Here is a 23,414-nt window from a genome sequence, read left to right as displayed (position 1 = left end):
AGCAACTTTTATATAACGGACACAATAACAACAGACAATTGGTGTCAAAGCCACTTCGATCTCAGGCATACAGTGACTCGTGCAGCAGTCCATAGCTTCAATCATAAGGCAGGTGTTGTACCTAGTTTTCATGAACCAAACCATGGTTGTGTGTGCCAATAGTGTGAAAAATGTTGTGGTCGTTACCACACCCTGGAGTGCCTGAAAAGGCCTTGTTCTCTGACAAAGCTCTGGAGCGAGTAAGTTTATACTCTTACACATTGTGTGCTTTTCCATTTAATATAAAAAGATATCTTCCTGACCACAAATATCTCCTTGAAACTGAATTACTATACTGCATCTATAATTCTTCCAAATATTGTTTTCACAGCTATCACAATTTCCTCTTCTTTACAATACCTACACAATTATGAGATATACTGTGGGTATGATACTACATGTCTGACAAGTGTTTATCAGTGGTAGCGAGCAAGACTACTCACTATAAGAAGTGTGATGTAATCAATTACTAGTGTCTGGACTTTTAGGCGGGTAAAAAATATAGTCTATCCTGCACAAAGGTTATTTGCATAAACATTTGGGGTATGGCCCATCTTAATCCCTTGAATTTATGTTACTCCTGTTACATAATGGAAGAATGGGCTAGATGACACTTCCTAATAAACCAAATTAGTTTGCATTCTAACCTATTACAGCCTAAAAATGTGGGGTCTGTCTATTACTTCAGTGTACAGCTGTACTGTCAGTGGATATTGTGGCATGGTGAGCCACTGCGTCCACCATGCCAATGTACAACCACGAGAAGTAGCACGAGCTAGCCAAGTCCAACCGCATGCTCAGCACCAAGGAAGGCCCACCCTCCCCCTACTCCCCTCACCAGGCGGAGGGGAGCCGCTTGCGGATTGGTCAGCGCCCCCACCACTGCTATCTGGATTGTCCTGCTTGCTCACTGGAGACCTCCGGCGTTATGGAAGAGTCTGGATGGTGCGCGGAGAGTATTCGCCTTCGGGAAGACTCTGGGAGGCGTGTCCCTTCTGGAAGCATCTAGATGGTGTGAGCCCAGATATTTAAGTCAGGTGAGACCTACCGGTTTCAGTCAGTTTGTGTTTAGCTGGTGTGAATTAATGAAGAGTGCAGTCAGTGTTTTAGTGACAGCCTGGGCTGAGGTGTCAGTCTGTTGGAGCCGAGGACTCGTTTCTGTGTTCCTGTCATCATGCATGTGAGTGTCCTGGACCAGCTGCTGGAAGAGGACGTGGCCTGTCCTGTGCAGTGTGGAGGACAACAATACTGGGTGCTGACATGGGACTGTGAGTGGAGTTCTACGGACCGAGCAGCTGAGGGAGTGTAGTGTAAGTGATTGAAGTTTTTAGGCTGTAATAGGTTAGAATGCATGTGTCATTGTAGATAAAACATGAGAAACTAAGAAAGAGAGAGCATGTACAAACCATGTAAGTGTGTGTCCTGTGCACTTGCGTAAGTTGTGAGCTCAGCAATCATCTGTCATCAGCAATCATTTTAGAAATAGGATGCTGCTGGGTTATGTCTTGTTTATTTACCCTCCCAATGCATAACAATACCTTCTTGAAAATTTGTAGAGACCTAGGCACACTAACATAGTAACAGACTGCTGGGTTGGTTTCATCTCAGTTCAGTCTGATGGTATATCAAGGTTCAAAATATAGACTATCCTCATATCATTAGATTTACCAGTGCATGAATCATAGTGTCACATTCTCAGGAGTTCTTTACCATGCCAAAAGTTAATGAGTCAGAGCTGTCCCAGCTTAACACCCTCAAATGTCACCAACCTAAGCCAGGATCAACCTGCTATTTTGTAAACTGGGCAACAACAATATTAAGCATCTGCATCATTGATGTCAACAAAGAGATACTAAATTTGTTTTCACAGCTATCACACTTTCCAGTTCAATACAACACATACATAATTATGGCATATTAGGTTTCTGATGAGTGTTTACCAGTTAGTCAACAGAAAATCCATACTAACATCACTCTGGATTGATCAAAGTTGGAACAAGTACATCAGTTCTGTTATCTTGGCAGTGTAGTAACAACAGATAGCCGATCATCTGCAGAAATCACTAGTAGAGTATAGAATGGAGCACAGTTTTATCATCTTGTGAGAAAACTTCTTTGGGATAAGCAAAATCCATTAAGATCAAACTAAATACTCTGTAAGAGCTTTTGTACCATTTACCACATACGGTCTAGAAACTTGCACCAAGCCAACTGAAATATCAGCAAACTACAAGCAGGAAAATGAATTTCTTAAGAATAGAAAACAAGGAGGGACAAAATAACAAACGACTACATATGCCATCTTGTCAAATTGAAAAAAATTCCCTTAGTGAGATTTGTGTCGAAACCAGGCTGAAATGGTTTGGTCATCTCAAAGAAATGAACCTTAAAAGAACAGCTTAGTGTGGATCGAGAAGGAACTCAAAGGCAAGAGATCAGGAGGTCGGCCAAGGATGAGATGGATTGATCAGATTAGAAACGATCTTGCTGGACGAGGTCTGGATTTGCAGCAGGTTATAGAAGAAGACATTTACAAAAACAGAAGTAAATGGAGAGTGCTCATTCACTGCACCCAAAAAACTTGAGCTGGTTCAAGATGATGATGAGTGTTTACCAGTGCCAGAAAGCAGGACTACTCATTGTAAACAGTGTGATGTAATCTATTATCTTAGCGTGAGCAATACAGTCAAACACCAGTGAACTGCCAGGGAAATAGTGTTGTCATGAATTACATCACAGATCAGTTGCCTTTTTTGTTTTTTAATTACTCCTGTGCTAGCTAACAAAACTGTAGCTCCTGATAGAATGAAAACATCTCCAAAGAAATCAAGCAAAGTGATCCATTTTCCGAGTATGAAGCTCATATACAATCAAAAATTAATTTCCCTGAAGGAAGCAATAGCCTTTTCAATTGTGAAATTATCAGTGTTTCTCCCCAGTGGGATCATCATATGGATTGCCATAAGGCCTAAAGTGATGGAATGTTTTCAACAGTTGCATTCATATATGATGATCTATACCACACCCAGGCAACTGAAGGTGGTTAAAGATGACGATGATGCTTGTTTTAAAATTATGTAAGGAGAAAAAGAGCAGAGGACTCAATATTCCTATATTCCATTATAGAAAGCTTGGAAAGGACTACTAAGGCTGTAGGCAGAAGTGAGAAGATAATGTGCAGGTGGTATGAAAAATCAGATATGGTTGGAAGTCAAATTCTAACTCTAGGTACACATTGGCTATGTGCAAAGAAGAATGATTTTTATAAAAATTGTTATAAATAGGATCCTCCCCTGCGAACCATGTGACCTTGCCGCGGTGGGGAGGCTTGCATGTCCCAATGAAGCAGATAGCCGAGCTACAGGTGCAACCATATCAAATGGGTATCTGTTGAGAGACCAGACTAACGAATGGTTCATCAAAAGGCGGGTAGCAGCCTTTCGGAAATTGCAAGGGTGGTAGTCTAGATGATTGACTGATTTGGCCTTTTAATAATACTCAACATGGCTTAGCTGTGTTGATACTGCTACATGGCTGAAACCAACGGGAAACTACAGCCATAACTAACTCCCGAGGACATGCAGCTCTCTCTGTATGAATGATGTACTGATAATGGCTTCCTCCCAGGTAAAATATTCCAGAGGTAAACTAGTCCCCCCATTCAGATTTCCGGGTGGGGACTATACGAGAGGGGCAATCATTGGGAAGATGGATACTGACATTCTGCGAGTCAGAGCGTGGAATGTTAAAAGTCTGAATCATTGTGGTAGGTTAGAGAATCTGAAAAGGGAGATGGATAGACTAAAGTTAGATGTAGTTGGTATAAGTGAAGTACGTTGGCAGGAAGAACAGGATTTTTGGTCAGGCAACTACCAAATTATCAACACAAATCAAACAGAGGAAGTGCAGGAGTTGGTTTAATAATGAGTAAGAAAATAGGGCAACGGGGTAAGCTACTATGACCAGCACAGTGAAAGAATTATTGTCATCAAGACAGACACCAAACTAATGCCCACCGCAATAGTGCAGGTCTACATGTCTATTAATTAAGTGGATGATGAGGAAATCAAAAGAATATATGAAAAGATAGAAGATATAATACAATATGTAAAAGGTGACGAGAATCTAATTGTGATGGGAGACTGGAATGCAGTGGTAGGCCAAGGAAGAGAAGGTAATACAGTAGGAGAATTCGGACTGGGACAAAGGAACGAAAGAGGAAGTCAGCTGATTGAATTCTGCACTGATCATAATTTAATCCTTGCCAATACTTGGTTCAAACACCACAAACGATGGCTGTATACGTAGACGAGACCTGGAGACACTGGAAGGTATCAAATACACTTCATGATGATTAGGTAGAGATTTGGAAACCAGGTGTTGGATTGCAAAACTTTCCCCAGGAGCAGACGTGGACTCTGACCACAACTTGTCGGTCATGAAATGCTATCTGAAGTTGAAGAAATTGAAGAAATGAAGGAATGCAAGGAGATGGGATCTATAAAAGTTGAAAGAAAATAGTGTGAGGGATTGTTTCAAGGAACATGTTGCACAAGGACGAAATGAAAAGGCTGAAGGAAACACACTAGAGGAAGAGTGGATAGTCATGAAAAATGAAGTCAGTTAGGGCTGCTGAAGAAATATTAGGAAGGAAGAAAAGATCAACTAAGAATCAATGGATAACTCAGGAGATACTAGACCTGATTGATGAACGACGAAAATACAGGAATGCTAGAAATGAGGGCAGAAAAGAATACGGGCGATTAAAGAATGAAGTGGATAGAAAGTGCAAGGTAGCTAAGGAAGAATGGCTGAAGGAGAAGTGCAAGGATGTCGAAGGCTGTATAGTCCTGGGAAAGGTAGATGCTGCATACAGGAAAATCAAGGAAACCTTTGGAGAAAGGAAATCTAGGTGTATGAATATTAAGAGCTCAGATGGAAAGCCACTTCTAGGGAAAGAAGACAAAGCAGGAAGATGGCAGGAACATATCCAACAGTTGTATCAAGTTAAAGATTTAGATGATTTGGTTCTGGAACAAGAAGAGGGTGTTGATGCTGATGAAATGGAAGACCCAATTTTGAGATCAGAGTTTGACAGAGCTGTGAGAGACCTAAATAGGAAAAAGGCACCTGGAATTGATGACATTCCCTCTGAATTACTGACTGCCTTAGGAGAAACCAGCATTGCAAAGGTTATTTCATTTAGTGTGTAAGATGTGTGAGACAGGAGAAGTGCCATCTGATTTTCAGAAGAATGTTGTGCAGGTGCTGACAAGTGTGAAAACTACTGCACCATTAGTTTAGTACCTCATGCCTGCAAAATTTTAACATGTATTATTTACAGAAGAATGGAAAGACAACTTGAAGCTGAGCTGGGAGAAGATCAATTTGGCTTCAGAAGAAATGTAGAAACACGTGAAGCAATCCTGACTTTACGTCTGATCTTAGAGGATCGAATTAAGAAAGACAAGCCCACACACATGACATTCCTAGATCTAGGAAAGGCATTTGATAATGTTGATTGGACCAAGGTATTTAAGATTCTGAAGGTGATTGGGATCAGATACCAAGAACGAAGAATTATCTAAAATCTGAATAAAAATCAGTCTGATTGATAAATTTCATTTTTTTTATTCCATATTGATAGTCACCATAAGTCATAAATGAAAGAAAAGTTCCACCTAATCAATACTATTTTATTTTCACATGTAGGACCAGTTTCGACCCCTCAAAATGTCATCCTCAGCTACACTAGAACTGCATGAGGATGACCTTTTGAGGGATCGAAACCGGTCCTACATTTGAAAATAAAATTGTATTGATTAGGTGGAACTTTTCTTTTATTTATGACTTATGCAGTCATAAGAATCGAGGGCTTTGAAAAAGCAGCAGCAATCCAGAAAGAAGTGAGGCAAGGCTGCAGTTTGTCCCCTTTCCTTTTCAATGTTTACATAGAACAGGCAGTAAAGGAAATCAAGGAGGAATTTAGAAAGGGAATCACAATCCAAGGAGAGGAAATCAAGACCTTTAGATTTGCCGATGATATTGTTGTTTCATCTGAGACTGCAGAAGATCTCGAGAAGCTGCTGAATGGTATGGACGAAGTCTTGGGTAAGGAGTACAAGATGAAAATAAATAAGTCCAAAACAAAAGTAATGAAGTGCAGTTGAACAAAGGCAGGTGATGCAGGAAATATTGGATTAGGAAATGAAGTCTTAAAGGAAGTAGATGAATATTGTTACTTGGGTAGTACAATAACTAACGATGGCAGAAATAAGGAGGACATAAAATGCAGACTAGCACGAGGAAGGAAGAGCTTTCTTAAGAAAAATTTGTTCACTTCAAACACTGATATAGGAATTAGAAAGATGTTTCTGAAGACTTTTGTCTGGAGCAAGGCATTGTATGGAAGTGAAACATGGATGATAACTAGCTCAGAAAGAAAGAGAATAGAAGCTTTTGAAATGTGGTGTTACAGAAGAATACAGAAGGTGAGATGGATAGATCAAATCATGAATGAAGAGATACTGAATCGAATTGGTGAGAGGAGATCGATTTGGCTAAATTTGACAAGAAGAAGAGATAGAATGATAGGACACATCTTAAGATGCCCAGGACTTGTTCAGCTGGTTTTTGAAGGAAGTGTAGGTGCTAAGAACGGTAGGGGTAGACCAAGGTATGAATATGACAAGCAGATTAGAGCAGATGCAGGATGCAATACTGGTAGTTAAGTAGAAATGAAAAGGTTAGCACAGGATAAGGTGGCATGGAGAGTTGCATCAAACCAGTCTATGAACTGATGACTCAAACAACATAAATAGGATGGGAACAATAGGAGGGGGAGTATATTCATACTGGAGAAAGAAGAACATGTAAGCTACAAAAAAGTTTAGGATGAGAAACATGAAATTCTTGGTGTAAGGCTCATCTCTAAAGATAACAGGCTACTTTATATTTTGGGATGTACAAACTTGGAAGGGTAACACTGACACAAATACAGAATTATGATATAATTAGTTTTGTAGAGAACAACACAGAAAGGTACATTTTTGTAGCAGGTGAACTTAATTTACCAAATGTTAACTGGGAAGGTAGTCCAAATGACAGAAAGCATGACCAACAAGTGGGGAGTAAGTTAATCTGGGAAGAGGAGCTGAATCAGAAAGTGATAAGACCAACTAGAGGGGAAAATATTCTAGACGTGGTGCTGATAAAACTAGATTATCTCTAGAGAGAAACTGAAGTGATAGATGGTATAAGTGATCACGAAGCTGTTTTTGTCATAGTTCAAAATAAAGGCAAGAGAAAGGAAGGCTGTAAAAGTAGGGTTATTATGCAATACCATATAGTTGATAAGAGAGGTGTGAGGAGGGGTTTTAAAAAGTTAAAAGAAAACATACCATTATCAAAGAAAAGAGACACATTTTTGAGAATAATACAGAGCATGAGTTTTAAAGTTATGAAGTGTAGAAATGTTTGGCATGTATTAATTGAGCACAGCGATACTGGTGCATGATGTGCTCCATTTCGACAGTCTTGTCAACTTATACTTGTACCAGAGTATTTGTATCTCTACTACAATTCTTTGATCACCTGTTTTCCCCACTGGTGACTAAGCAAACCAAACTATGCATGTAACCTGCAGCCACATGCGCATTACATCTAATGGACTTGGCACAGACTTAGAGCTAATCACTGTATCCTATCTGAGACAAGGTTACAGATAATGGAAGCTTTCACCTTCCACTCCAGAAGAAACCTTAATGGCCTGAGTGGAGATATGGCTTTGCTGTGCTTCTAACATTTCATTTTGGTGCAAGAATTTGACAGTGATCATTTGAAGAAAAACATACAGTCGAACCTCTCTTCTGCAGACACATTCAGCTCCATGAAATAACTTCCATTACCAGAGGTGTCAGCTAAAAGAAGGTTGTAAAAATTCATCAAACATTTTAACGACAAACAATATCCACCTTATTCATGTTTTGAGAATATTACAGTAAAGAAAATTGTGCTAAATTTGTACACCCAGCTGAATGATTACTTTGCAAAGTTGTAATGAATGTAAAGGCTGTAAAATTACTTGTAATATCTCTCAGGCAAATAGTTAGAAACTATTCAGAATAATCAAAATAAAGAGGTGCGTAGCAAGTTTGTTTGATGCGAGGTATTGCTTTTATCATGTTTTTGCGTATTATACTGCAAATTTGTGTAGGGTAAGATGTTAAAATATTATTTGGAGCACTTGTGTTAAAAATACATTCAGGCTATGTTGTTAGGAAGTGACAGCGATATATCTTCCAATGATGAAAACAGTGACAGACATTAACAGTTCATGTGGCAGATGTTATCCCTCCTCAAATTACTACTACTACTACTACTACTACTACTACTACTACTACTACTACTACTACTACTACTACTACTACTGCTGCTGCTGACAAAAGTGAAAATGACAATGATCATAATTTTAACCAGCAAAATGCAAGTCAACATGACGACGAACCTAACCGCACTTTTCAATTTCAAAAAATTAAAATCCTTTGGACATTTTTAAATATAGATATTTAAAACTTTTAACATTAAAAGACAACACAGTTTACTGATTCCAACAGTGACATTAACATGTATGTGAAATAATTATTACTATGCCAAATACTAATTCAAATTTGCAAAATAAATACAGAAAGTGGAAATTAATAATTCTTTTTTTTTTAACATACAGACATAAGCACCAACAAAGTAAATCACAGGACATATACAGGGATATATCATGAATCATAAAAAATAAAAATAAAAATCATCTATATAGCTTCAAAACTGAAGCAAGTACAACATTTTCAGTAATACCTTACATTTTGCCTTAAGTTAGGTTGGCAGTTTTAGCAGTACTGCAGCATTTTAGCTTGGCAGGGAAAGGGATAATCCAGCATAGCACACACATTCTTTATTCAGTTAAACTCAACTTTCAAGTTATTTGTGATTTCTCGTGCTATTTTTTTTTTTAACATAGGTACAATCATTCAGTTTCTTTGCTGGCATACATTTGAACCAGTCATATATCGCAATGTTCACTTCTGCAAAAAGTGACTCTCACTTTCTTTTCATCCCTCAATTCCCGTTTTCCTCCCACTCACTTAAAATGTCATTTTTATTCTTCTCAATTGTGTTTTCCCACAGTTTAATTTTTCAGAGAGTTTTTCTCACTGGAAGTCCTTTCACACTAAGTTTAATTCCTTGTATCAAGATCTATACACGGTCGTCCCACCTACTCATATTTGCTGGGTGACTGAAATGCTACGGTATTTCTGCATCGATAAGCAGCACATGAAAGTCTCTTCCTTGTCAAGTTTAACTGAACTACCCGACCTCAACCTTATCAGCGACAATCTGAGTTATGAATAGAATGATGCAAGTTATCCTGGAAAATCCCTTGGTAACTTGTGAGTAAGCTCACTGCTAACATTCCCGGGCAACTAGAATTTGCAGAATGTACACTAATTAGAACACAAGGTGACCTTAACGAAAGGTTTGGAAAGAGTCCTGTACAGAACAATTAACTTCACGGCTACTTCAACATTCCTACATATGTTTTATCTCTCTTTTCCTTGGACTAAATTGTACAAATATTCAAAAGGAATTCGTGTGAGTCTGCAGAATGATATTAAGAGGAAGAATGACATAGCCTTATGTAAAGAAAGTGTCCTGGAATGCATAGTGTCTGCTTGAGACAAGTGGATGAGACTAATGGCAGAGTCCGCTGTCTGGAATTCAAGAAATGAGGCTTATTTAACTCGTGTCTTATGTAAAAAAAAAATCAGTTCCATGGAAAAAAGTCCACATAGGGAGGTGTCCATTTAAGCAGGTTTGATTGTATAAATAAGCCTATATTTTACTTTTCTTGAATGATGAATGTAAGGCAGAACCAAGAATGAGTTTTAAGATTACACTCTGAGTTTTAACTCTTTTATAAATGCAAAATTTTAAAGAGAAAAGAAACTTACCCTGTTTTAAACCATCTGCCCGGAGCCATAGTTTCTTTTGTCTTCGCCTCATCTTCCCAGTAACCAAGCATTGTGAAGTAGCCTCTGACCCAGAGCTCTCCAGGGGTACCCATAGGAACCATTTTACCTGAATGGTCAACAACCTTTGCCTGCAAGAAAAAAATTAAATAACAATTTATGGTAGTAAAAGTAAGTTGAGTATAATATAAAATTCTCTCAAACATTTTAAATTAGCATTAAAAATTTCTCTACTTCTTTATAAAACTTGAATTATTGTTTAATTTCAGTAAATTTCATCACAAATACTGTATCTCTAATGAAGCTGAGTTTCCTCCAGCTTCATTATGTTGACTCAAGGGGAGATCCTATTGAAATCTACTCCTATTTACATGAAATCTGAATAACTAGTAATTGAAAAGCTTTAACATATAGCCTAAAGAAGTGAAGCTTTCATAGAGTTATTTGGTTCTTCTTCTGTGTTGAACTGTGTTGTTGTTTTTGGTACATTCCAAACAATTTGTCAATGTTTCAAATACATTGCAGTATTCTTTGTTAAGGCGACTGAAATACCCCTACTCGATCCGAGGTAATCAGTCTCCCAGGCAGAAATCACACTACAAGATTGGTTACTGATCTTGGCATTATATATTCTACCCTCTGTGGCTGAGGTAAGCCCCCTGGCTGTCTCGTGAGAATTCTGGAAAGTTATGTGTCGCAGCCAGGTGGTGGAACTTGCTTGCGTTGTTACATAACTTGGCCGCACTGTTACGTAACTTGAGGGACTTGCCTCACTTGCTCCTAACATGGAGTATACATTTCAAGCAACCCCTAACCTGGGAACAGATGCTGTTTGATGGGTTCCAGTGCCATTTCTTAAACTGAGGAGCTCATCACCCCACCTAAGTAAACTTATCCACCCAAAACCATTCGTCTATATACTAGATTGGGTTATTTACCGCCATAAAAATCTCAGTGTTGAAATGCTGGCTATATGGTTTACTCCATTACTGTAGTGGAGTAACAGAATCCTGGCCGGACAAAGAGAGAACAGCCAAATACAGGTGGGAGAAATTAAATTCTTGAAAAGTACGGTACAGTAAACAGGAAGAGACAAAGAGAGAAATGAGTAAATGTTGTTTTTGTTTGAGTCATCAGTCCATAGACTGTTTTGATGTAGCCCTCCATGCTGCCCTATCCTGGGCTAACATTTTTATTTCTAAATAACTGCTGCATCCTACATTTGCTCTAATCTGCTTGACATATTTATACCTTGGTATACCCCTACCATTCTTACCCTACCCTTCCCTCAAAAACCAACTGATTAAGTCCTGGATGTCTTAAGACGTGTCCTATCATTCTATCTCCTTTCTTCATCAAATTTAGATCAACTGAACTCCTCTCACTAATTTGATTCAGTATCTCTTCATTCATGATTTGATCTATGCATCTCACTTCAGCATCCTTCTGTAACACCACATTTCAAAAGCTTCTATTCTCTTTATTTCTAAATATCTATTCTTTCTGTTTCACTTCCATACAATGCCATGCTCAAGACAAAAGTCTTCAAAAACATCTTTTTAAATCCTAACTCATATCAATGTTCGAAGTGAGTAAATTTCATTTCTTAAGAAAGGCCTTCCTTGCTTGTGCTAGTCTGCATTTTATGTCCTCCTTACTTCTGCTATCATTAATTATTTTATTACCCAAGTAAAAATATTCATCTACTTCCTTTAAAACTTAATTTCCTAATCTAATATTACTTGCATCATTACCTGCATCCATTACTTTTGTTTTGGACTTATTTATTTTCATCTTATACTTATCCAAGACTCTGTCCATACCTTTCAGCAATTTCTCTAGTTCTTTTGCAGTATCAGATAAAGTAACAATATCATCGGCAATCTCAGGGTTTTGATTTCCTCTCCTTCGATATTGATTCCCTTTCCAAATTCCTCTTTAATTTTATTTACTGCCTGTACTTTTTAACATTAAAAAGGAGGGCAGACAAACTGCAGCTTTGCCTCACTCCTTTCTGGATTGCTGCTTCTTTTTAAAAGCCCTTGATTCTTATCAATACAGACTGATTTTTATACACATTGTAGATATTTCTTCATTCTCGGTATCTGATCACAATCATCTTCAGAATCTCAAATAGCTTCGTACAGTCAACATTATCAAAATGCTTTCTCTAGGTCTACGAATGTCATGTACATGGGCTTGTCCTTAATTTGATGGTCTAATGAAAAAAAATTAAAGTGGAAAATTTAAGTGATAAAATAGAGAAAAGTGGGCTTAGTCAGATTGGTCATGCTAAAGAGATGATGGCAAGGCAAATGAAGGGGTAGAAAGGCCAGGGATGACCAGTACTGAGATGGATGGATTTAGTCCAAAACAGCATAAAAGAGCAGAATCTGCACAGGGAATGGTGGAATGACAGAAAAAAATGGAGAGGAACCATATTTGTCCCTATTCGGCTGTGAATGGAAAATGGTGATGATGATGATGATTGCTGTTTAAAGGGGCCTAACATCTAAGGTCATTGGCCCAATGGAAAATGGGAGGAGGAGATTATTATTATTATTATTATTATTATTATTATTATTATTATTATTATTATTATTATTATTATTATTATTATTATTATTATTTTTATTTTTTTTTATTTTTTTTTTGTGTGTGTGATATGGGCATCAAGCCCGAAACTGGAAAGAAGTGGACAGAAGTAAACTCTGCTGTAAGTGCGGGGAAGCTGGTCACAAGGCAGTAGGATGCAAAATGAATCCCTGACACATAATTTGCACAGATATGGACGTTGAAGAGTCAAAACGTCATCATGCTCTTGGCTCAGGCAAGTGTATCGTGTTTCATGAAGCACTAGAAAAGGCCAAAAAGCAGTGGTGAATGGTACAGATCTTTCAACCCAATGATCTACTAACGCAGATGACCTATGAGACAGGAGCAGACATCTTGATTCTTAGTGAACAATATCAAGACAGAGATCAACCAGGTTGGTTTTCAGACAATCTAGGGACAGCTGCGATATGGATACCAAATCTTGGAAAATATTCAGTTATAAATCAAGGATGCAGGGATGGGTTTGTTTGGGTCCAAGTTGGTAAGGTAATTTTTGTCAGCTGTTATTTTACCCTGAATAAGGCTATTTCTGACTTCCGGAAGAAACTAGATGGGTTTGAAGATGCTCTGCAAGGGATGAACAATAACCTAGTTGTTGCTGGTAACTTTAATGCTCAAGCAGTAGAATGGAACATGCCTCAAACAGATTCTAGAGGGTGATGTACAATGGAGATGGGCGCCAGATTGGGATTAATGGTTATCAACGTTGGTAATGTGAGAACCTCCGGAGACCAGGATGTCAGGGAACTATACCAGACGTAACCTTTGCTTCTAAAGACATTGCGTCTAGAATAACTGAATGGCAAGAGTATGCAGGAAGCGATCACCAGTACATCATTTTTCGTGTACTTCAAGAGACTCCGCATTTAATGATTAACATGCGCAAGCCAGAAAGATGGAACATAGCCACTATGGATAGAGAGAATACAGAATGGAATGTATAATGAATGGACTGTATAATGGATACATGTCATGGATACAAAAGGAGCATAATTGCTAATAAATGCATGGAACACACCGTGAGACTCCTCCAGCAAGCATGTGATGCATCAATGACCAGAATCAAACAACAGAGAGGCAAGCATCCAGCATATTGGTGGAATGAAGAAATTGCTGAGCTGAGGAAACAATGCCTGTGACTCAAACGAAGGACACAAAGAGCACGGCACAAAGATCAAGCTCTCTCAGTAGAGTATAAGTCTATGAAGAAAAGACTGCAAAATACAATTAAAAATATTAAAGCTGACAAGTGGTGGGAAATGTCTAAGGAAGTGGATGAAAATCCATGGGGATTAGGGTATGTAATTATTATGAAGAAATTCAGGATAATGCCAAGCCCGATCAAGGATCCACGCACCATGAAAGAAATAGTAGACACACTATTCCTTGATCATGCAGAGAGGACTGGTGATGAGGCCGAGAAAGAACTAGATAATGTACTACCTTTTACAACTGAAGAATTGATAACAGCAATTAATTCCCTTAGAAATAAGAAAGCCCCTAGACCAGATGGTATTCCAGCAGAAGTACTAAAGGTGGCAGCTGAATTATGTCCCCAGCTGCTGTTGAGAATGTATAATCATTGTTTGAAATCGTAAATTTTTAGTTTTCGTTGGAGGACAGCTAGATTGGTTTTGATCAGAAAAGGTAAAACCGGGGGTTACAGACCTCTATGTATGCCGGACACTACTGGGGAAGGTTTAGAGAAGCTACTACAGGCGAGAATACTCTCAGCAGTTCGATTAGGTGGCGATCTATCTGACCAACAACATGGATTTCGCAGAGGTCACTCAATGCTAAATGCGGTGAAGGAAGTGGTGAAGACAGCAGAATGAGCTCAAATGGGTAATCATCACTCTAGAAAGCTGATGCTTCTTGTAACCCTAGATGTTATAAATGCTTTCAACTCGGCAAGATGGAGTGATATTTTGGAAGCTCTACAAGAAATGTTCAAGCACCAGAATCTCTCATGTACATACTGCGAGACTATTTGAAAGATCGTACATTGTTATACGACACGGAAGATGGTCAGAGAAGAAAATGGCTCACAGCTGGTGCAGCGCAAGGCTCAATTCTTGGACCAAACCTTTGGAATATCATGTATGATGGTTTGTTACGGCTGGAGATGCCAGAAGATGTGAAACTTGTGCGTTATGGTAATGACGTGGCTGCCCTGATAGTAACTCGTAACCTAGAGTTAGCTCAGTTTAAACTGAATCAGGTGATGCGACGGGTTAAAGAATGGATGATAAATCACAGGTTAGAACTCACAGATCACAAAACAGAAATTTTCCTCCTGATGAGGAAAAGGATTGATACTGTTGTACCGATGCAGATTGGGCAGATAGTCATTGAAACAACTAGGAGCACAAAAAATCTTGGTGTAACACTTGATACTAAGCTTACATTTTGAGACCACATTCAACCGGTAACAGATAAGGCAGCGAAAATCATGACTGCACTGAGCAGACTCATGGGAAATATCAAGGGGCCGAAATCTAGTAAAAGGTGGCTTCTTATGTCGACTGTCAAAGCAATACTTCTATACGATTCAGAAGTTTTGGATGAATCGTTAAAAATTGCAAAGTATCGGACGAGAATTGTGGCTGTACAACGGAAAGCAGCTTTACAAATTACATGCACATATCGTACAGTATCAGAACCTGCGATTCTAGTAGTAGCAGCAGCAGCAGCAGGTCCTATTGACTTGGCTTTCGAATGACAAGAAATTTGGCTCACACAAGGAGAGCTAGGAAGGAGACGGGCAAAGGCTTTGGCTCTTAGTTGCAGAATGCAACAATGGCAAACGAGATGGGAAGACAATTCTAGAGGGAAATGGACAAAAAGACTGATACCTGCTCTGGGTGCATGGATTGGCCGAAATCATGATGAATTGAACTACTATCTCACACAGTTCTTGACAGGTCATTGATACTTTCGGAAATTTCTCCATAGACTAGGGCTAGCAACTAGCTCAGTGTGCATATACTGCGGTGATACTGATGATGCATTACATACTTTCTTTGTGTGTGTTCATTGGCTGCCACAAAGAAGATGCTTAGAAGTTATGCAGGGAGAACTGACACCAGAATGCATCGTGTCGGTAATGTTGCGAAGTCAAGATAAAACATCATGGGAAAAGGGTGTGTGGTTTTTAGTGGGTAAGAATCTCCACACACTTGTTGAGTGCAGACCCTCACAAGTGTCTTTTGAAAGATTTTTCACACTCCCTCGCAAAAAAAAATTAAAGTTATTATTATTATTATTATCATCATCATCATCATCACCATCATTGCTATACAATTGTAGACGTTCCTACTTCAATAGTCAACTAGTTGGGAATCAATATTTACTTTAAGAACTTGCCTATCTGCTTGATATTCAGGCAACAATTCGTGAGAAGAATATCCACTGCGGAAGAAACTATCCTAGTTATGGTTTTAATCATAAAGCACACTCAAAAAGAAAGAAAACTCACCTCAACATGTTCTGATACATGTCCCACAGTTTCAGTCATATGTTCCATCGTATCACTGGGCAGAGACTGGAAAACTACTGGGCTTGTCTCCGTCAGACCATACACCGACTGCAGGAATTCATAATACATTATGTATTTATCAAAATATGAATGAAAGTAAAGAAAAAAAGTTAGTAGAATTTAATTAATTTAACTTCTATATTTCATGCTATGCTCAATGGTTAATAAGTAATGGAAAGGAATGAACAAGTCTTAAATCAAATTATATATAGAAATATGCACTGAAACATTCTTCATAAAATATATATATAATTTCTGCATTTCTTGAAATTCAACTTACAAGTTAGCAAATGGTTGAACAAGCATATATTCAAAATTTACCTCATTTTTTTAATTTCTCCACCACGAAATAAAATACAACTTCATCTTTGCACTAAAACATTCTTAATATACACACCTAAAAATACAAATTCTGAATTTTTTTAAAATTAAACTTACAAGGGGTGCGAAGTGTTGAACAAGAGTTTATTCAAAATTTACCTAATGTTTTGTCTATTTTCTCGGCTGGAAAATAATACATTTTTTGTACCAAAACATTCTTCCTATAAGTACCTAAAAAAAAATACAATTTCTGCATTTTATGAAATTTGAGATATAAGGGAAAAAGGGTTGATTCATTCACTCATCAAAGTCGAGCCAAGACTATTAAAGTTAGAGATAACATTTTAAGGATATGTTTGTAAACATGTGTAAAAGTGTGCCAAGAAAATGTCTTAAAACATTTTGATTTTATAGGGTTGAAATAAGGTATATTCAAAATTTACCTGTTTTTTAAATTTTCTTGACCATGAAGTAAAATACAACTTTGTATTTGCAAGAAAGCATTCTTCATATAAATGCCTAAAATATAATTTCTGCATTTTTTAAAATTCAACTTACAAGGGGTGGAAAGTGTATCTTTCTTATAATTTATTGTTATCATTAGTAAATTTGTGCAATGTTTTAATACCAAAACTGACTTTGATTTATACGACACACTAAATTCTTGGCATTGATGAGTAAGTCATTAAATAAAATTGCTAGCCTTTACAATTGAAACTATCACAGGTGAAGATGCATTGGGTAATGCTGGTGTATACATAATTTCTCACTGCTCATTCATTATCTCTGTTGACAGCTATTCACCCATTCTAATCACCCATTTACTCATTCATGTCCTCACACGCTGTAGTTCCTTTCACTCTACCAGTCTGTCCTTCGCTCAATCCTCCACATACTTACAGACACATGCAGCAGTTCCTTTAAATAATATGGTACTTTATGTACAACTGAAATTTTCAAAGAGCTAAGTACTTGACATACCCTGCCAGTGAGTTCCATAGCTTTGCAGAGCACAATCAAAAGCTATTCTGGAAAGCAGAGGTATAGGCGAAAGGTAAAGAAAGAGTAACTCCCTCCACCTCATCTCTGAGCCGAGTGATAAACAAGTGATAAACATTAGAAAGGATCAATATCTTAGGGACAGAGAGGGATTTCTGGAGAAAGATCAGTTCAATTTGTTGGGCTATTAACTCAATGCAGGGTGAAGTTATTGAATGGAGGGAGAGTGATGGTTTATTAGCTTTAACACAAGGGGCTGTAATCTCTTTCTGTTTTTAGCAGAGTAAACATTAGTACAACATTCTTATGTGTGAAAGTTTTCTCTGCCCTCAGTATGTTAAAATCAACCACAGGTCACTAATTACCCATAGTCATTTGATATCTGTAATCATACTGCATGCAAGCAGACCAATCTGTTTTACAATAATATAAACATTTATTATATCCCCCTAATCAATACAAAAACAAAATGTATTGTAGAGGAGAATATAATATTTGTTTATAAAGTTTAACCATAAGTATGGAATGAAGTTTATAACCTGTAATAGACCAATCTGTCCTGAAATTTCATGTCTAACTGTATAGGCACAAATAATATATAGTACACTCAAGAAGAGATCAAGGAGGAGCTAGTCTGGCTTGAAGGAACAGCAAGTACAACATTCGACAATTATGAACTAGTATTAGAGATGACATTTGAAAGAAGAAACCAAATCAGAGTTGGTGGAGTCAGGACAAAAATAGGTGAACACATATGAGCCTGCTGCAGATGTAAAGAATGAAATATTCATGGAAAAACATACAGTTGGTCAACTGGTCCCATGTTCAAAGAAGAAAATAATACTGCAAAAATTGTCACTGAACCACTCCATAAAGCCAGCGCCCAAACAAACCTCGTGCGTATGTGTGTGGAGAATGTTGGAATATTGACAAGAAGTCCAGTCCATTCATGCCATACTGTAGTTGCTGCAAAACATTCAAACCAAGAAGAAATCTGAGAACAGCCATATAGCTGTAATAAATGCATTAGCATGTCTTATCAGAAATTTCATCTTAAAAGACACCTAAACTCTCATTCCAGAGCCTTCGTGGCTCAGACGGCAGTGCATCGGCCTCTCACTGCTGGATACTGTGGTTCAAATCCTGGTCGCTCAATGTGAGATTTGTGCTGGACAAAACAGAGGCGGGACAGGCTTTTCTCCAGGTACTCCAGTTTTCCCTGTCATCTTTCATTCCAGTAACACTCTCCATTATCATTTCATAGCATTTATCAGTCATTAATAAAAAATCACTTTGGGAGTGGCGACCCCATTGTAATAATAGCCTATATATATGGTTCATTCATTACATCCCTGACCCGGTCAAAGACTGGAAAACTGGTTGTAGTTTTTCATTTTTCACTCTCATTCCAGTGAAAAGTGTTTCAATTGTGATGAATGTGGTAGTACGTTCTCTCACAAAAGTAATCTTAGAAATCACATTTTAAGTCACAGGTTAGGTCAGGAGCAGCCTGCTACTGTATGTGACAGTAGACGGTACTATCTGCGGCTCTCTGGCTGAGGGTTGGGCAGCCAACACCAAACCCGACAAACTAAGGGAGAACCAATGGCTAAGGGCGGAGGAGTTCTCCCTTAGGAGGCTTGGTGAAGCCTTTGTGTAGGAAACAACACACAAATTCACCAAAACATTGCTGACTTGGAGGTGTGGGAGGGAACTGCCAAAGGCTAAGAGAGATTACCCGGACAAAAAATCCTCTACAGCACAGGTGCTCAGCTAGGTGCCCAGTGCAGCCAGGCTGGGCTGACGTGAATGTGGGCATTTTACGTAGCAAGCATACGTCACAGTGAAGTTAGAGAGCGAACAAACTTTGCAGGGAAGCAAGGGAGCATTGACGCTCGATTGTGATTTTGAAGCTTTCCTCCACTACCTCAGCGAAGTGCTGCTTGGGGTACAATATTGAAAATAAAACTCTATAATCATAACAATATGACCTTTCCAAGATATTCCTGTTTGATGTATACTGCGCTCGATACAAACAGTCAATTTTACTTTCTTATATTTATTCATTCAAAGAAAACTGATACGTTACAATTTTTGTGTGACAATCTACAAAGGTACAGGGTTTAAGTGTACAAGCTATGATTTACAATTCCGTGGATGGGAATTACAATATTTCCATTTTTTAAAAGTCCCATGTAATCATACTGCATGCGAGTAGACCAATTTGTTTTACAATAATTTAAACATTTATTATATCCTCCTAATCAATATGAAAACAAAATGTATTGAATAGGAGAATATATTTGTTTATATTATTGTAAAAGTTTAACCATCAGCATCCATTAATCAAAAGTAATATAATTGCATAACGCAACAATGATTTTGCACAGTGTTGTAGTGTTTGATGACTTTTCCTGTTCAATGAATTTCTGAAAAGAGTATTTAAAATTTAACAGGCTTCCAGTGATAATGAAATGGTGTATGGCTTTTAGTGCCAGGAGGTGCCCGAAGAATTCAGCTCGCCAGGTGCAGGTCTTTTGATTTGAAGCCCGTAGGTGACCTGCGTATTGTGATGAGGATAAAAGGATGATGAAGACAACACATACACCATTCCCCATGCCAGGGGAATTAACCAATTATGGTTAAAATTCCCGACCCTGCCGGAAATCGAATCCGGAACCTCTGTGACCAAAAGCCAGCACACTAACCATTTAGTCATGGAGCCGGATATCCAGTGATAATAGCTAGCCTCTGAATGGCGAGAGGGAGTTTCATCAGAAGTGAGGACATAGATATATACTATCCAAGATTACAGTACATTATTATTATTATTATTATTATTATTATTATTATTATTATTATTATTATTATTATTATTATTATTATTATTATTATTATTATATGGCCTCAGCTACCGTGTGCAGACATTTCAATTTGACGCCATCTGGCTGTCTGCGCGTCAATTTTGATGTTCCATTTTACTCCAGGCCCACTAGATGGCAGACCGAGTAAACCGAAACTCTCTTGGGCGTCTATGGCTGAGAATATAAATGTAAATATGGTATACATACAGTATGCCTTCAAATAAATAACATCACCGATTTGATTGCCGGTAAGCATGACTGGATTGTTGGTGAGTTCATCAGATAATTTAAACCCAAACAACCAAAAGCAATAGCTTATCCACCTTTATTTAAAGTTAAAAACTTCATAACTGATCCGTATTGAACAAATAGTAACAATGTTAAAAAAGGAAAAATGTTCCACCTTTTCAATACAATATCACTGTTGCACGAATCAATGTAGCAACATATTTAATAAACCTTTACTCCATATTATGTTAGAACTGTTTCTAAAGCATCTCTTAAAATACAGTAGTGAAAATTGTAATTCATTACGTACATTATAAAAATGTTTGAGGATGTAGGCCTAACCTTTATTATATCTGGCCAAAATACATAAACTGCAATTAACATAAATAACTTATTTCTTACAACATAAATTAAAAACTACGTGGATTTCTGCCCTCTTCCTTTCATTTTTTTTTTTTTTTGCTTAACGTCGCACCAACACAGATATGTCTTATGGCGACGATGGGATAGGAAAGGTCTAGGAAGTGGAAGTAAGCGGCCATGGCCTTAATTAAGGTACCACGGAAAACCATAAAACCATCTTCAGGGCTGCCGACAGTGGGGCTCGAACCCTGGATTACTGGATACTGAATGGAATAATATCAATAAGTTAATTTATTGAATTTACCACCTAATCCATTATTCCATTCAAGCATCATCAATAAGGATCAAGAATGATATTTATCACATGTAATACTGGATACTGGCTGCACTTAAGCGACTGCAGCTATCGAGCTCGGTTCATTATTTTCTGCCTCCATTTCAAACTCAGGTATAGCAGCAGTGATCAAGAATAACTGGGAGAACTTCATCCAACCTAGCCTGTGACATACCCACAACGACACAGTGGTTGAATAGCATACGCTCATTGCCTACCAGCACTTGCAGTGCTGGCCGCCCGCGGGACGGAATGCCCAGCGTGAGCACCTCTGATCTACAGTTTTAGGCCTAGCAAGCCAGCTGAACAGAGTTGTTGATTATTATTATTATTATTATTATTATTATTATTATTATTATTATTATTATTATTATTATTATTATTATTATACAATCTTACTGCAAAAGCTGCAGGTTGCCCAAGGACAAAGAGTACCTTAACAACAATAATGGATATAGATACAGTAGATAATGCGATCGTATGATAAGTGTACGCAGTCGAGTGAGGCACGTCAACATTTATTTGAGGTCCACGAGCATGGTTCTTGAAGATCATGATGGACTGCTTGAGTGTGGTAATTGCGATGTTATAGATGAAATCTCTATTCAGCTCAAAGGTATTGCAGAAGTTGACAAAAAATGTAGGTATGGTTCCTCAAGCACCTAACATCAAGCCGATTACAGAGATGGATGAGAGCTTTCAAAACCAAAACAAGCCTCCCACCACACCTGAGAAACCGGAGCTCGAAATAATAATGATGATGATGATGATGATGATGGCGATGATGTTATGTCTGTAGATTACTCATGTTCTCCGCTGTTATGGTATGCCTAGCAGGTATACCACATGTAAGTACAGACTGAACCATTCAAAGGCAAACAGAAAGGGATTTCTCAGCTATGAATTTGATATAGACTTTTCAGTGATCATGATCATGTACTCAAACCCATGCTGACTGCTATTGTAAACTTTCCAATGGCATGTTAGCAACTTGTAACAAAGATTGCTTCTTGACAAGACTTATTACAGAAGATTCATTCTTGAAAAAATGTGACTTTTTCCAGAACAGTCTGTTTTAATCTTGCAGTACCAGTAATTTAAGCTAATATAGTGATAAAATTATTATTATAATGATTTTATCAAGAATGTTGACAATAGCAGTAGAAGCAACAACATTAAGAGTATCCACAAAGAACAACCATACTGTAGAGCTGGCATGTGCCCTGTATTTCAAGTAAAAATTGTGATTACCTTATATATGTGTTCCTATTCATGTTCTTTTCTTTCTTTCTATTTTAGATTTGATTTGTCACTTGTTTATTCCTTTTCTCTTCACGTTTCTTTAATCTATAACGCGTATATATTTCATGTCTTTGCTTAGATAAGTCAACTTTTTCTTTGTCCCGCTTCATTAACTTGTATCTTTGAGAGAGGAGGCTAGTTACCCAACTAATGTAAACTGATGACAACTTCCTCAATTAAAAGCCATTGGTACATTACATTAAAAATGAAACTTACAGATTGGGAACTTAATACAGTTTGTGAATGTAACATTAACACAGAGTTTACAATCTAAGTTTCTCATTTGGTACCAATCAGGATCTTCTAAACTTTAAGGCACACATGACACACATAAATAGTTGTTTCATTGTTTAATATTATCTGCCATCAGAAAAGAAATTTTAACTTACACAAACTTTTTCCAGTTTGAACTCATCTTTCATTTGCTGGAAAAGTTGACTAGAACACAAAGCTCCACTGCTCAGAGCCATCTTCAGACTTGAAGCTGAACTTCTTTCCCTTTCTTTAGCAGCATTCAACAAATCCACATACATGGTTGGTGTACCATAGATTACTGTGCATCTATTAAGGGAAAACAGAATAAGATACCTCAGTTTTAAAACACATTAATTTATATTTTAGAACATATTCAGTTTATATCATAAGTCATCCAAAAATGTATTTGAAGGAAAAGTATTTATTCATCATTCTTCTTTTGGCAAATGATTTAATGAATGTTTTGTCTCTTCTGATGACATTACTGCTGCAATTACAAAAACTAAGCCATCAATGAAGGGTACACAACAGTT

At 37.7% G+C, this 23,414-nt stretch overlaps 1 protein-coding gene across 1 annotated transcript in view; it reads right to left on the bottom strand.

Annotated features, from left to right (window-relative positions):
- The window catches only part of Acsf2 (Acyl-CoA synthetase family member 2), a 91,279-nt gene that overhangs the window by 20,026 nt on the left and 47,839 nt on the right, over positions 1-23,414 (bottom strand). Inside the window, 3 exon segments of the mRNA XM_067154032.2 lie at positions 10,044-10,192; positions 16,156-16,263; positions 23,016-23,187. Of these exon segments, the coding sequence (XP_067010133.2) occupies positions 10,044-10,192; positions 16,156-16,263; positions 23,016-23,187 (429 nt within the window).

This window comes from Anabrus simplex, chromosome 9 (genome assembly GCF_040414725.1).
Source record: "Anabrus simplex isolate iqAnaSimp1 chromosome 9, ASM4041472v1, whole genome shotgun sequence".
NCBI classification, from domain to species: domain Eukaryota; kingdom Metazoa; phylum Arthropoda; class Insecta; order Orthoptera; family Tettigoniidae; genus Anabrus; species Anabrus simplex.
Note: the sequence above shows the minus strand (reverse complement) of the source record. Positions and strands in the feature narration are given on the sequence as shown.